At 40.9% G+C, this 16,472-nt stretch overlaps 1 protein-coding gene across 1 annotated transcript in view; it reads left to right on the forward strand.

Annotated features, from left to right (window-relative positions):
* SLC25A43 (solute carrier family 25 member 43) overlaps positions 1 to 8,561 on the forward strand; it is a 42,710-nt gene extending 34,149 nt beyond the window's left edge. The window contains exon 5 of the mRNA XM_079909772.1: positions 346 to 8,561. Within this exon, the coding sequence (XP_079765898.1) occupies positions 346 to 546 (201 nt within the window). The 3' untranslated portion in view covers positions 547 to 8,561. The remainder of the gene's footprint in view (positions 1 to 345) is intronic.
* Positions 8,562 to 16,472: the final 7,911 nt, after the last annotated feature.

Raw genomic sequence — 16,472 nt, forward strand, 5'->3', positions numbered from 1 at the left:
GGCCCAAGTTTGATCCTTGGTTGGGGAACTAAGATCCTGCAAGCCGCGAGGCACAGCCAAAAAAAAGGACAAGCATATGTTGACAGGCAGTGTCAGACTGCCTACATGCATATCAACCCAGACCCAGGCTTCCCTAGGGCGTGCGCTTCAATGGTTCTGCTATTCCTCTCCCCAGTCCTCACTGGGCCAGCTTGCATTTTGCCATCTTCCCTGATTCCAAAAAAGAATGACCATGTTGTATTGTCTACAGCCTTTATCTTAGTTTACCCTGATCCAAGTCGATTGCAGACGCATTGATGTTTTCTTTTAAGATTTTAACATGATTTTCATTTTCTTTTTAAACAGATAGTTCCATATTTTGGAGTTATGTTTGGCACCTTTGAGTTCTGCAAGAGAATCTGTCTTTACCAAAATGGTTACATCGTGTCTCCTCTGAGCTATAAATTAACCCCAGGGGTGGATCAGAGTTTGAAGCCCCAGGAATTACGGGAATTAAAGAAGTTTTTCAAAACTGGACAACTAAAGTCTAAAAAACCAACTCTTTAAAACAGAATGGAGCTAGAAGTGCACTGACTGAAGGTGTGTTGCAATCAGAGAGAAATGTAGCCTCAGAATTGTGCACGCGTGGAGTGACAAGAGGGTGCTCCTGTCTGCTGCTCTTGGAAATGAGAAGATTCGGCCATACCTGAGCTCGAAACTGATGGCCCTGTAAACATCTACACCACCGAGGGTTTCCCAACATGACCGTCGCAGGATGGCATCCCACCAGGTTTTACAACAGAACCTAGCAGTAGTGAAATGTGCAATTCACACTCTGAATGTAAGTAGGCAATTTACACAACACCAAAAAAGGGCATTGCCATGACTCCTCAGAGCAACATGTAGTTGAAGCGGCTGGGCAGATACCACACCGGGAGCTCTGCCACAGGCTCACAGCTTACACCAACCCACAGCAGCCTAGTTTCACCCAGATTCACTCCAGGCTTCCTGATACAGTCCTGGAACTCATAATCTTTGCTGACTTCTGAGTGCACACACCATGGTGTAAATTATGCCTTATCAGAAACTAAATGAAAACATTTAACATTTAAAAGTTACCACTGTCGAGGAGGAAAACAAGATGGCAGAGGAGAAGGACGTGCTCTCACTCCCTCTTGCGAGAACACCAGAATCACAACAAGCTGCTGGACGATCATTGACAGAAAGACCCTGGAACTCACCAAAAAAGATACCCCACATCCAAGGACAAAGGAGAAGCCACAATGAGAGGGTAGGAGGGGCACAATCACAGTAAAATCAAACCCCATAACTGCTGGGTGGGTGACTCACAGACTGGAGAACACTTATACCATGGAAGTCCACCCACTGGAGTGGAGGTTCTGAGCCCCACATCAGGCTTCCCAACCTGAGGGTCCAGCAATGGGAGGAGGAATTCCTAGAGAATCAGACTTTGAAGCCTAGTGGGAATTGATTACAGGACTTTGACAGGACTGGGGGAAACAGAGACTCCACTCTTGGAGGGCACACACAAAATAGTGTGTGAATCGGGACCCAGGGGAAGGAGCAGTGACCCCAGGGGAGACTGAACCAGACCTACCTGCTAGTGTTGGAGGGTCTCCTGCAGGGGCGGGGCATGGCTCTGTTTCACAATGGGGACAAGGACACTGGCAGCAAAAGTTCTGGGAAATACTCCTTGGTGTGAGCCCTCCCAGAGTCTGTCATTAGCCCCACCAAAAAGCCCAGGTAGGCTCCAGTGTTGGGTGGCCTCAGGCCAAACAACCAACAGGGAGGGAACCCAGCCCCACAGTCAAGTGGATTAAAGTTTTACTGAGCTCTGCCCACCAGAGCAACAGTCAGCTCTACCCACCACCAGGCCCTCCCATCAAGCCTCTTAGATACCCTCATCCACCAGAGGGCAGACAGCAGAAGCAAGAAGAACTACAATCCTGCAGCCTGTGGAACAAAAACCACATTCACAGAAAGATAGACAAGATGAAAAGGCAGAGGGCTATATTCCAGATGAAGGAACAAGATAAAACCCCAGAAAAACAATGAAATGAAGTGAAGATAGGCAAGCTTCCAGAAAAAGAATTCAGAATAATGATAGTGAAGATGATCTAGGACCTCAGAAAAAGATAGGAGGCAAAGATTGAGAAGATGCAAGAAATGTTTAACAAAGACCTAGAAGAATTAAAGAACAAACAAACAGAGATGAACAATACAATAACTGAAATGAAAAATACACTAGAAGGCATCAATAGCAGAATAACTGAGGCAGAAGAACGGATAAGTGACCTAGAAGACAGAATGGTGGAATTCACTGCTGCAGAACAGAATAAAGAAAAAAGAATGAAAAGAAATGAAGACAGCCTAAGAGACCTCTGGGACAACATTAAACGCAACAACATTCACGTTATAGGGGTCCCAGAAGGAGAAGAGAGAGAGAAAGGACCAGAGATAATATTTGAAGAGATTATAGTCGAAAACTTCCCTAACATGGGAAAGGAAATAGCCACCCAAGTGCAGGAAGCGCAGAGAGTCCCATACAGGATAAACCCAAGGAGAAACATGCTGAGACATATAGTAATCAACTTGGCAAAAATTAAAAAGAAAAATTATTGAAAGCAACAAGGGAAAAATGACAAATAAAATACAAGGGAACTCCCATAAGGTTAAGAGCTGATTTCTCAGCAGAAACTCTACAAGCCAGAAGGGAGTGGCATGATATACTTAAAGTGATGAAAGGGAAGAACCTACAACCAAGATTACTCTACCAAGCAAGGATCTCATTCAGATTCGATGGAGAAATCAAAAGCTTTACAGACAAGGAAACGCTAAGAAAACTCAGCACCACCAAACCAGCTCTACAACAAATGCTAAAGGAATTTCTCTAAGTGGGAAACACAAGAGAAGAAAAGGACCTACAAAAACAAACCCAAAATGATTAAGAAAATGGTCATAGGGACATACATATTGATAATTACCTTAAACATGAATGGATTAAATGCTCCAACCAAAAGACACAGGCTTGCTGAATGGATACAAAAACAAGACCCATCTATATGCTGTCTACAGGAGACCCACTTCAGACCTAGGGACACATACAGACTGAGAGTGAGGGGATGGAAAAAGATATTCCATGCAAAAGGAAATCAAAAGAAAGCTGGAGTAGCTATACTCATATAAGATAAAATAGACTTTAAAATAAAGAATGTTACAAGAGACAAGGAAGGACACTACATAATGATCAAGGGATCAATCCAAGAAGAAGATATAACAATTATACATATATATGCACCCAACATAGGAGCACCTCAATACATAAGGCAACTGCTAACAGCTATAAAAGAGGAAATCAACAGTAACACAATAATAGTGGGGGACTTTAACACCTCACTTACACCAATGGACAGATCATCCAAACAGAAAATTAATAAGGAAACACAAGCTTTAAATGACACAATAGACCAGATAGATTTAATTGATATTTATAGGACATTCCATCCAAACACAGCAGATTACACTTTCTTCTTAAGTGCATACGGAACGTTCTCCAGGATAGATCACATCTTGGGTCACAAATCAAGCCTCAGTAAATTTCAGAAAATTGAAATTATATCAAGCATCGTTTCTGACCACAACGCTATGAGATTAGAAATCAATTACAGGGAAAAAAACGTAAAAAACAAACACATGGAGGCTAAACAATATGTTACTAAATAACCAAGAGATCACTGAAGAAATCAAAGAGGAAATCAAAAACTACCTAGAGACAAATGACAATGAAAACACGACGATCCAAAACCTATGGGATGCAGCAAAAGCAGTTCTAAGAGGGAAGTTTATAGCTATACAAGCCTACGTCAAGAAACAAGAAAAATCTCAAGTAAACAATCTAACCTTACGCCTAAAGGAACTAGAGAAAGAAGAACAAACAAAACCCAAAGTTAGCAGAAGGAAAGAAATCATAAAAATCAGAGCAGAAATAAAAGAAATAAAAACAAAGAAAACAACAGCAAAGAGCAATACAACTAAAAGCTGGTTCTTTGAGAAGATAAAATTGATAAACTATTAGCCAGACTCATCAAGAAAAAGAGGGAGAGGACTCAAATCAATAAAATTAGAAATGAAAGAGGAGAAATTACAACAGACACCGCAGAAATACAAAGCATCCTAAGAGACTACTACAAGCAACTCTATGCCAATAAAATGGACAACCTGGAAGAAATGGACAAATTCTTAGAAAGGTATAAACTTCCAAGACTGAACTAGGAAGAAACACAAAATATGAACATACCAATCACAAGTAATGAAATTGAAACTGTGATTAAAAATCTTCCAACACGGGCTTCCCTGGTGGCGCAGTGGTTGAGAGTCTGCCTGCCGATGCAGGGGACACAGGTTCGTGCCCCGGTCCGGGAAGATCCCACATGCCATGGAGCAGCTAGGCCCATGAGCCATGGCCGCTGAGCCTGCGCGTCCGGAGCCTGTGCTCTACAACGGGATAGGCCACAACAGTGAGAGGCCCGCGTACCACCAAAAAAAAAAAAAATCTTCCAGCAAACAAAATTCCAGGACCAGGTGGCTTCACAGGTGAATTCTATCAAACATTTAGAGAAGAGCTAACACCCATCCTTCTCAAACTCTTCCAAAAAATTGCAGAGGAAGGAACACTCCCAAACTCATTCTATGAGGCCACCATCACCCTGATACCAAAACCAGACAAAGATACTACAAAAAAAGAAAATTACAGACCAATATCACTGATCAATATAGATGCAAAAATCCTCAACAAAATACTAGCAAATAGAATCCAACAACACATTAAAAGCATCATACACCATGATCAAGTGGCATTTATCTCAGGGATGCAAGGATTCTTCAGTGTATGCAAATCAATCAATGTGATAGACCATGTTAACAAATTGAAGAATAAAAACCATATGATATATCAATAGATGCAGAAAAAGCTTTTGACAAAGTTCAACACCCATTTATCATAAAAACTCTCCAGAAAGTGAGCATAGAGGGAACCTACCACAACATAATAAAGGCCATATATGACATGCCCACAGCAAAGTTCATTTTCAATGGTGAAAAACTGAAAGCATTTCCTCGAAGATCAGGAACGACACAAGGATGTCCACTCTCACCACTATTATTCAACATAGTTTTGGAAGTCCTAGCCACGGCAATCAGAGAAGAAAAAGAAATAAAAGAAATACAAATTGGAAAAGAAGAAGTAAAACTGTCACTGTTTGCAGATGACATGATACTATACATAGAGAATCCTAAAAATGCCACCAGAAAACTACTAGAGCTAATCAATGAATTTGGTAAAGTTGCAGGATACAAAATTAATGCACAGAGATCTCTTGCATTCCTATACACTAATGATGAAAAATCTGAAAGAGAAATTATGGAAACACTCCCATTTACCATTGCAACAAAAAGAATAAAATACCTAGGAATAAACCTACCTAGGAAGACAAAAGACCCATATGCAGAAAACTATAAGACACTGATGAAAGAAATTAAAGATGATACCAACAGATGGAGAGATATACCATGTCCTTGGTTAGGAAGAATCAATATTGTGAAAATGACTGTACCACCCAAAGCAATCTACAGATTCAATGCAATCCCTATCAAATTTTTTACGGAACTTTGTTCCTTAATGACATTTTCTACAGAACTATAACAAATCATCTTAAAATTTGTATGGAGACACAAAAGACCCTGAATAGCCAAAGCAGTCTTGAGGGAAAAAAACGGAGCTGGAGGAATCAGACTCCCTGACTTCAGACTATACTACAAAGCTACGTTAACCAAGACAATATGGTACTGGCACAAAAACAGAAACATAGATCAATGGAACAAGATAGAAAGCCCAGAGATAAACCGACGCACCTATGGTCAACTAATCTATGACAAAGGAGGCAAAGATATATAATGGAGAAAAGACAGTCTCTTCAATAAGTGGTGCTGGGAAAACTGGACAGCTACATATAAAAGTATGAAATTAGAACACTCCCTAACACCATACACAAAAATAAACTCAAAATGGATTCAAGACCTAAATGTAAGACCGGACACTATAAAACTCTCAGAGGAAAACATAGGAAGAACACTCTTTGACATAAATCACAGCAAGATCTTTTTTGATCTACCTCCTAGAGTAATGGAAATAAAAACAAAAATAAACAAACGGGACCTAATGAAACTTCAAAGCTTTTGCACAACAAAGGAAACCATAAACAAGACGAAAAGACAACCCTCAGAATGGAAGAAAATATTTGCAAACGAATCAATGGACAAAGGATTAATCTCCAAAATATATGAACAGCTCATGCAGCTCAATATTAAAGAAACAAACAACCCAATCCAAAAATGGGCAGAAGACCTAAATAGACATTTCTCCAAAGAAGACATACAGATGGCCAAGAAGCACATGAAAAGCTGCCCAACATCACTCATTATTAGAGAAATGCAAATCAAAACTGCAATGAGGTATCACCTCACACCAGTTAGAATGGATATCAGAAAATCTACAAACAACAAATGCTGAAGAGGGTGTGGCGAAAAGGGAACCCTCCTGCACTGTTGGTGGGAATGTAAATTGATACAGCCACTATGGAGAACAGTATGGAGGTTCCTTAAAAAACTAAAAATAGAACTACCATACGACCCAGCAATCCCACTACTGGGCATATACCCACAGAAAACCATAATTCAAAAAGACGCATGCACCCCAATGTTCATTGCAGCACTATTTACAATAGCCAGGTCATGGAAGCAACCTAAAGGCCCATCGACAGACAAATGGATAAAGAAGATGTGGTACATATATACAATGGAATATTACTCAGCCATAAAAAGGAATGAAATTGAGTCATTTGTTGATACGTGGATGGATCTAGAGACTGTCATACAGAGTGAAGTAAGTCAGAAAGAGAAAAACAAATGTCGTATATCAACGCATGTATGTGCAACCTAGAAAAATGGTACAGATGAACCGGTTTGCTGGGCAGAATTTGAGACACAGATGTAGAGAACAAACGTATGGACACCAAGGGGGGAAAATGGCAATGGGGTAGGGATGGTGATGTGCTGAAATGGGCAATTGGGATTGACATGTATACAGTGATGTGTATAAAATTGATGACTAATAAGAACTTGCAGTATAAAAAAACCAAAAAAACAACTAATACTAAACTTTCTTTGGGTTATTTGTATGGAAATATGTTAATATAAATGTTTCAGACATTACATGAAATTTCTAAAAATCTTATATGTTCTGGTATGATGTTATAAGTCATAATTCTAGTTATTACTTTAAAATGTATATCTCAAAAATAACTAAATTTCCTTGTCAATTGCATTATTATGAACTTTCATCAAATCTTTAACCGTGGTCATTTTTAAGGCTTTCGTCATTTACAGACAGTTCTGGGTGTACTCTGATGCTTTTGCAAAAATTTTCCTATAAAAGGGTTTCATCTTCAAGGAATTCATGGAAAAGACTGACAAGTACAGGTTTCTGGTAACTGACTATACTGCTGAACTGAATGAATAAGCATTTTCAGAACTCTAATGGAAAACTGATGAATTCATAAAAGTGCTAACAAAAGATCAAGATGAAAAAAATTAATTACATGGGACTGAGTGAACTGATGAGGATGATTATAATTTTTGTGACTTTCCATTTGAATAAAAAAAAATCCCACAAGGACTCAGAGGCAGAAAATATACAAATCAATTTTCACTGCAAAGTAAAGGAGCCGTTACAGTGGAGGATTCCTGGACTTAATGTCAATATTATGACATAGTATGAGTGTGTTTCGTGTTTGGTAATTGCAATCATTGTTGCTTTTGTTGTGGTCATCCATTTACAATGCTTGGTGTCAGTTTATCTCTTGTAAAAATAAAATACAGTGTGTGTGTGTGTGTGTGTGTGTGTGTGTGTGTGTGAAAAAATAAAAATAAAAATGGGGAACTGAGAAAAGAAATAAATTACAAAAGATAAAACAAAAAAAAAACAAAAGTTACCACTGTCATAGTAGAACCATCCTTCTTTATTTAATTTGAAGCATCCTAGGCTTAGAATCTTGTGTTTCTGGAAGGTAGTTTATACCATGACTGCTTCATCATGCCCCAGAAGACCTTCTTTCAGTTGAAGTCATGTATAGTTCAAGTGGCCTGAATTCTCTTTTTTTTTTAACTTGCTTTACAAGCCTACCCTGAAAATAAATTATTTAGTCAACTTATTCTCACAACATGTCCCAGTTGCCTAGAAAGGATCAAATAGAACATTGGATGTACACACATACACACACACACACACACACAAAATGTAACTAAACAAAAAACACTTCAGTCTAATCATCTCTACTAAATTTTTTAAAATCAAATTTCGGGTTTATTCCACCTTGGGGATTCTATGTCAAGTTTATGTAACTGTACCTTTTGAATAGTGCCTATCTATACATTAAAAAACTATCTAATATTAAGTTGTTAATTTATACACACACAGAGAGAGACTTGCAGTATGTTGAAAGTATTTTTCCCTATTAAATTTATTTTCCAAAGAAAAATGATGTTGGTCATTTATTACTAATCTGAGTTGTAAAACTATAGCTATCTATATATACTGACCAAAATCTTTAAACTCTTAGAAACCTGTCCTATTGAAATATATCAAAATAACTCATTTTTCCAACCGCTGGGCAGACTGTGTTTTATGGGGAAGAGCAGTTAATACACACATGAAAATCTCATCTGTAACCCAATCTGTTAGAGTTTAGAGGGTAGCAAATTCTTAACCCAGAATGAATCGTTCATGTTAGTTACTCTTGATTTTCCTTGAGGTGAACAACTTCTTAAAAAAATTCTGAAAGCTGCAAAAAATTATATTAAAACTCTAGTTCTGTTCCTGAAATGAACTTCCAGCTCTTTGCATTTTCTCAGAGGTATGAAGGAAGTGTTCTGCTTTTCTGCCTTATGGCTGGCAGTGGGCACCACAAAACTGGGCTAAGTACTTTAGGAGGATTGTAAAGATGTGTGATGCAATATGTTTTTTTAATATATTTATTTATTTATTTTTGGCTGCGTTGGGTCTTGGTTTCTGCACGCAGCCTTTTTCTAGTTGCGACGAGCAGGGGCTACTCTTCTTTGCAGTGAGCGGGCTTCTCATTGCGGTGGCTTCTCTTGTTGTGGAGCACGGGCTCTAGGCACGCGGGCTTCAGTAGTTGTGGCTCGTGGGCTCTAGAGCGCAGGCTCAGTAGTCGTGGCGCACGGGCTTAGTTGCTCCGCGGCATGTGGGGTCTTCCCAGACCAGGGCTCGAACCCGTGTCCCCTGCATTGGCAGGTGGATTCTTAACCACTGCGCCACCAGGGAAGCCTGTGTGATGCAATATTGACCCAAGAGTAACTTATAGCCTTAAGGAACAAAACATACCTATGCATATGAAGTGACTATAATTACAAAGCAAATACCAGCAAGGGCATGATAATGCAGCAGCAACTGTTTACAAGATTACTGAGGGGCTCCATATAAACTTAGTGAATCAATGATTAAAGGGATAATCACAGGTGAGAGCAGGCAGTTTGGGAGGGAATGAGTCTTGAACTAAGTTTTGAGGGACGTGAGAGGATAATAGTTGGTGAAGAGGAGGTTGGAGGGAGAGTAGGTTGAAGGTTGAAGGAAGGGTGTACGTGGTGTCTCAGAGGTGGAAGGAAGCAAAAGGTATCTGGAATAAGCTGAGAAGACTGGCTTCGTGCATTCGTTCAATGACCGCTTGCACTCCAGGCACAGTGGCACATGAGGCAGCTAAGTTCCTTGCCCACGTTCTAGTGAAGGTGGCAGTCAATAAAAAACTAATCAACAAGTTAGGTAAGTATAGATTGTAATGTTATGAGGGGAATAAACAGGGTGCTTTATCAGAGAATTATGTGGGGAGTAAAGGAAATATTTTAAATCAGGGAGCCAGGGAAAGCCACTATGAGAGGTGATATTTGAAATGAGATCTGAAAAATAAGAATGAACCAACCATATAAAAAACTAGGGAGAAGAACATCTTGGCAGGGAGTACGGAAGATGCAAAAGTGGTACCGGTAATGGGAAAGTCTTGGTAAACAGCAAAGAAGTGAGCGTAGCCAGAGTGTGGTGAGTGAGAATGGGTGAGATGAGGTTGGAGAGAAGGCCAAATCATATGTGGCCACTTGGCCCTTAGTAAAAAGTTAGATTTTATTCTAAATGCAGTGGGGAGTCATTGAAGGTTTTTATGCAGAGAAGCTGTATAATCTGATTTTCATTTTTAAAATATCTCTCTGCTGTGTGGATAATAGATGGGAAGAATGAGTGGGAAGACCAGTTAAGAGGCCATTACAAAGTCCAAGTAAGAAATGATGGCTTATGGGGAATTCCCTGGCAGTCCAGTCGTTAGGACTCAGTGCTTTCATTGCCGTGGGCCCGGGTTCAATCCCTGGTCGGGGAACTAAGATCCCACAAGCAGTGCAGCCAAAAACAAAAAATTAAAAAAAAATTTTTTTAAATGATGGCTTGGACTAGAATGGTGGCAATAAGGATGGAGAGGAGTGAATGGGTTCAAGATATATTTTGGAGCTTGGACTCAGCAGGATGTGCTGAGCAACTGAATATAGGGAATAAAAGAAAGAAATCAAGGATGGCACCTAGGTTTTTCGCTTTTGACTTGATTAAAAAGGTAGATAAAAAAAAGATTTAAAAAAAAGGTAGATAATGTTGCTATTTGCTAAGGTGGGAAAGACTGGTGAGGGCCGGAGTTTTGGTGAGAAAGGAATTAAAAGTTCTCTTTTGGACATGTTAAATTTGAAATGCCTATGAGACATCCAAGTAGAGAAGTCAAGTAGACAGTTGACTGGAGCATAGGCTGTTCATGTAATTGTCCAAACCAGTTGTGGTAGACAGAATAATGACGCCCCCTCCATCAAGGGTGTCCACACCCTAATCCCTAAGAACCTGTGAATATTTACCTTACATGGCAAAAGGGACTTATCAGACGTGATTAAGGTTAAGGATATTGAGATGGAGAAATTATCATGGCTTATCTGGGTGGACCCAGATAAAGTGGAAGAGGAAGGTGGAAGAGAGACTTGAGGTTGCAAAAAGAGGCAGAAGAAATGGGGCATGAGAAGGACTTGGCTGGCTTTTAAGACAAAGGTGGCCAGGAGCCAAGAAATGGGGGTGGCCTCTAGAAGCTGAGGATTACTCTCAGCTGACTGTCAGCAAGGAAATGGGGACTTCAGTCCTACAACCACAAGGAATTGAATTCAGCCAACCACCTGAATGAGCCAGGAAACAGACTTTCCCCTAGAGCCTTCAGAAAGGGTTGCAGTCCTGCCAGACACCTTGATTTTAGCCCAGTAAGACCTGTGTCAGACTTCTGACCTCCAAAACTGTAAGATAATAAATTTGTGTTGCTTAATCCACTGAGTTTGTAATAAGTTGTTACAGCAGCAATAGAAAACTAGTATACCAGAACACTATTGATAATCGTGTCAGAGTAATAGGCATAAACCTGGACTGTCCTGGTCGAACAGGACAAGTCTGTAGTTCAGGAGGGAGTGGTGGCTGGAGGTAGAAAGTTGGGTGTGGTCAGCAGGTAGATAGCCTTTAAGCCAAGAGACTGAAGGAGACAACCGAAGGAGACAACCAAAGAAGTGGATGGAAAGAAACTCCTGGGGGAGGGGGAAGCAACAAGAAATGACACTGAGGAGATGGTGGCTAAGGAAAGGCCTCAAGATGTGGAGGAGCTGGAAATCTTGTACCCTGCTGTTGGGAGTGTAAAATGGTAGGATCATTTTGGAAAACAGTCTGGCCATTCCTCAACTGTTTTAACACAGAGTTACCAAATGACCCAGCAATTCCACTCCTAGGTATCTACCCCAGAGAAATGAAAACATATGTCTACACAAAAACTTGTACAGGAATGTTTATAGCAGTGTCATTCATAATAGGCAAAATGTGGAAATGGCCCGAAGGTCTATCAAGTGATGAATGGCTAAACAAAATGTGATATGGCCATACAATGGAGCTACTTAGCAATAGAAAGGAACTGACTATTGACACACAAAAAAAGCATAGATGAATCTCAGAGCATATACATTGATATATCAAGTGAGAGAAGCCAGATGCCCCCATCCCCCCAAAAGGGTACCATACTATATGATTCCATTTATATGAAATTCTAGGAAATGCAAACGAATCTATAGTGACAGAAAGCAGATTAGTGGTTGCTTGGGGAGGGATTACAATCGGACGAGAGATAATTTAGTGTGGTGATGGATACTGTTCACTATCTTAACTGTGGTGATGGTTTCATAGGTGTATATGTATGTTAAAAAGTATCAAATTTGGGCTTTCCTGGTGGCGCAGTGGTTGAGAGTCCGCCTGCCATTGCGGGGGACGCGGGTTCGTGCCCCGATCCGGGAAGATCCCACATGCCGCGGAGCGGCTGGGCCCGTGAGCCATGGCCGCTGAGCCTGCGCGTCCGGAGCCTGTGCTCCGCAACGGGAGAGGCCACAACAGTAAGAGGCCCGCGTACCGCAAAAAAAAAAAAAAAAAGTATCAAATTTTATACTTTATGTAAGTTTCATTGTATATAATTATACCTCAATAAGACCGACATTTTGTTTTGTTTGAAGCAGTTAACCAGGGATGGGATCCATCAAACGCTTTCTAAGTCTGCCCAAAGGGGCCAGAAACAAAGTCCTTGATTGGGGGGCGGGGGGGCTTCAAATGCTAAGCTGAGGAGTTTAGGATTGATCCACTAAGCAAAAGGTAGTCACTGGTTTCTTGAGGAAACCAGTGATGTGATGAAAACCGGATGTGAGCAAGATTGTTCCAGAAGCTGAAATAGAAATGAGAGACTAGAGAGAGGAAGAGTGGCCAGCAAACGAGGGGCACTGTTTTCTCCTCAGTGATTACACTGGTTTGGTGTGGGGTTTTTTTTTTTGTTGTTGTTGTTGTTTTGGTTTTTGCTTGTTTGTTTTTGGCTGCACCACGCGTCTTGCTAGATCTTAGTTCCCCGACCAGAGATTGAACCCAGGACCTCGGCAGTGAGAGCACTGGAGTCCTAACCACTAGACCGCCAGGGAATTTCCCTCAATGATTACACTGCAAACACAAGTGTGATGTTACAGGCTTCCACACTGCAAATGCAAGCCCAGTCTAAAAAGTGAGTGATTTTTCTGGGGTATCTCTTAGAGTCTCAAATCCTCCTTAAATGGTCTCTGATATGGTTACCAGATTATAAGTAGGGTCCTTACCTGGGATAGAGAACTGGCTTACCACCCTACTTAAGCAGGGATGGAGTGATTTGTTCATTAAAACTCAGAGTTAGTCAACCTAAGTTAGTATTTTTCTTTTTTTAAGATATATATTTATAGGGCTTTTTAAAAAATTAATTAATTTTATTTTTGACTGAGTTGGGTCTTCGTTGCTGTGCGTGGGCTTTCTCTAGTTGTGGCGAGCGGGGGCTACTCTTCATTGTGGTGCGCGAGTTTCTCATTGCAGTAGCTTCTCTTGTTGCAGAGCACGGGCTCTAGGCGCGTGGGCTTCAGTAGTTGTGGCACGTGGGCTTAGTTGCTCTGTGGCATGTGGGATCTTCCTGGACCAGGGCTCGGACCCGTGTCCCCTGCATTGGCAGGCGGATTCTTAACCACTGCGCCACCAGGGAAGCCCAGTATTTTTCTTAGTATTAATAAAATCTAACATGTATTGAATGCTTACTATGTATTAGACTGTTTATGCATATATTATCTCATTTAATTGTCCCTATAGTCCTTCAAGGTACAGGTACCATTATCGTTCCCATTTTATACCTGAAGTCATGGAAGTCTGGAGGGGTTAAGCAACTTACCCAAGGCCTGACAGCAAGTGGCAGAGCCAGTATCTGAACTCCAGCAGTTTGGCTGCAGAGCCCACCCTCTTGACCACTAGGCCAAATTACCTCTCTCTTACTTTGTCCCAGATTCCCAAACTCAGAAGCTCAATCCATTCAATCTTATAGACACAAAGGAATAGAGCCACAGAATCTTAGAATTAGACGGGTGCAGAACTCTCTTCCCAGCCAACATAGCAATCTCGTCTACAGTGTCCCTAACAAGTGGCCATTTTACCCCAACTCTTAACATTTCCAGTGACAAGAAGTTCCCCACATCGTAAGGCAACCCATTCCACCTTTAAGTCGCTCTTTTGTTTGTTTTGGTTTGGTTTTTTGCCACACCATGCGGCTTGCGGGATCTTGGTTCCCCAACCAGGGATTGAGCCCAGGGCCCCAGCAGAGAAAGCACAGAGTCCTAACCACTGGACCACCAGGGAATTCCCAAGCAGCTCGTATTTTAGAAAGTTATTTCTTGTTCAGCTGAAGTCTACCTTTATGACACTTCTACCAGCTGGTGTTGATTCCATATAGAATGTCTTTTTCTCTTCCACCTGACAGCCCTTCAATTATCAAAACAGTCATGATGGCCCTCCTTCACCCAAAGCTCTTTCCCAGTTAAATCTCTCTCATTCATTCAGCCATTTCTCATATGACATGATTTGCAGGTACTTCACTTTCCTGACTGCATTCTTTGAATATGTTCCAGTTTGTTAACGTCCTCTTAAACATGGTATCCAGAAGTAAGCACAAAGCTCTATGGGCAGAGAATGGATTTGAGGACACGGGGAGGGGGAAGGGTAAGCTGGGACGAAGTGAGAGAGTAGCATTGACATATATACACTACCCAATGTAAAATAGCTAGCTAGTGGGAAGCAGCTACACAGCACAGGGAGATCAGCTTGGTGCTTTGTGACCACCTAGAGGGGTGGGATAGGGAGGGTGGGAGGGAGACGCAAGAGGGAGGAGATATGGGGATATATGTATATGTATAGCTGATTCACTTTGTTATAAAGCAGAAACTAACACACCATTGTAAAGCAATTATACTCCAATAAAGATGTTTAAAAATATATATACAATAAAATAAAATGGATAACCAACAAGGACCTACTGTATAGCACAAGGAAGTCTGCTCAATATTCTGTAACAACAACCTAACTGGGAAAAAATTTGAAAAAGAATAGATACATGTATATATATAACTGAATCACTTTGTTGTACACTTGAAACTCACACAACATTGTTAATCAACTGTACTCCAATATAAAATAAAAAGTTAAAAAATTAAAACTTGGGGGCTTCCCTGGTGGCGCAGTGGTTGGGAGTCTGCCTGCCGATGCAGGGGACGCGGGTTCGTGCCTCGGTCTGGGAGGATCCCACATGCCGCGGAGCGGCTGGGCCCGTGAGCCATGGCCGCTGAGCCTGCGCGTCCGGAGCCTGTGCTCCGCAACGGGAGAGGCCACAGTGGTGAGAGGCCCGCGTACCGCAAAAAAAAAAAAAAAATTAAAACTTGGGGAAAAAAAAAAAGCTCTATGGGTGGACCAGCAGAGGCCCAAATGGGACTAAAAGTCCCCTGATCTGTTGATGACCATCATCCTGACCCAACTTAAGACTCATTAGCATTTTCTGGCGTTGCCAACTCACAGTCAAGTAAGACCCTCAGTTCTTTTTCACACATGCTCTAGCTCCTTATCCTTAAATGTCCTGCACTAAATAGAGCATTAGAAACCTTTATTGTGGTCCTTTCCATTTTATAAGCCTGTGTTTATGCTGGACTTTAGCCCTTCTGACTCAGTTCCTAGAGGTTTGTGATACTCTTTGGTCTTTGTCCTTGGAAGCCTAGCCCTCACTGTGTCATCTATATATGTACTTTCAAAATCTGAGCTCATCAGAGGATAACCTGGAAGGGCATTTAATTGATTAGATATATCTCCCTTTTTAATTTCTCATTGGAATTTTTCCAAATTGTACAGGTCTGAATTTTACCTTGGGAATCTCTCACCCTCCTGTGCTATCTTTCTGTTTGGAACTTGGCCACGAGATCATATTTATCTTTTCTCTGATCCTTCTGAAGTCTGACACACACACTCCACAGGTTACTTAACCTATCTGACTATGCCGAGCATTCTTTGGTTTGACAGATCCAGACCAGTCAGTCTTGGTCAGTTTCCCTCAGATTCTTGTCACTTTTACTTTGCTAACCAGATCTTCCTTATTTATTATCAGGATTAAGCCTAGTTTAGCAAGTTACCTCATTGCTTCTTCAGTGTTCTGAGAACTGTAATTATCAGCAAGAGAGTAAAGAATTTATCCAGTGTGTTGCTATCAGAATAATGAAACCTACAGCAGATATTCAGATGGTTTGTCCCTGATCAACATTTCTAGTCTAGGTGATGGCTTTATGAAGTACTATTCATAGCTTTTATCTATCTAGGCAATCTCTAGATATGCTTCCATAATGACAATCACTTTCATCTCTCCCTTTCATTTTCATGGAATGCTTTTCACCCTCCCACCAATGAATTGTTCTCCTTCTATATGGTATCT

The sequence above is a fragment of the Stenella coeruleoalba genome (genome assembly GCF_951394435.1).
Source record: "Stenella coeruleoalba genome assembly, chromosome: X".
Taxonomy (NCBI): domain Eukaryota; kingdom Metazoa; phylum Chordata; class Mammalia; order Artiodactyla; family Delphinidae; genus Stenella; species Stenella coeruleoalba.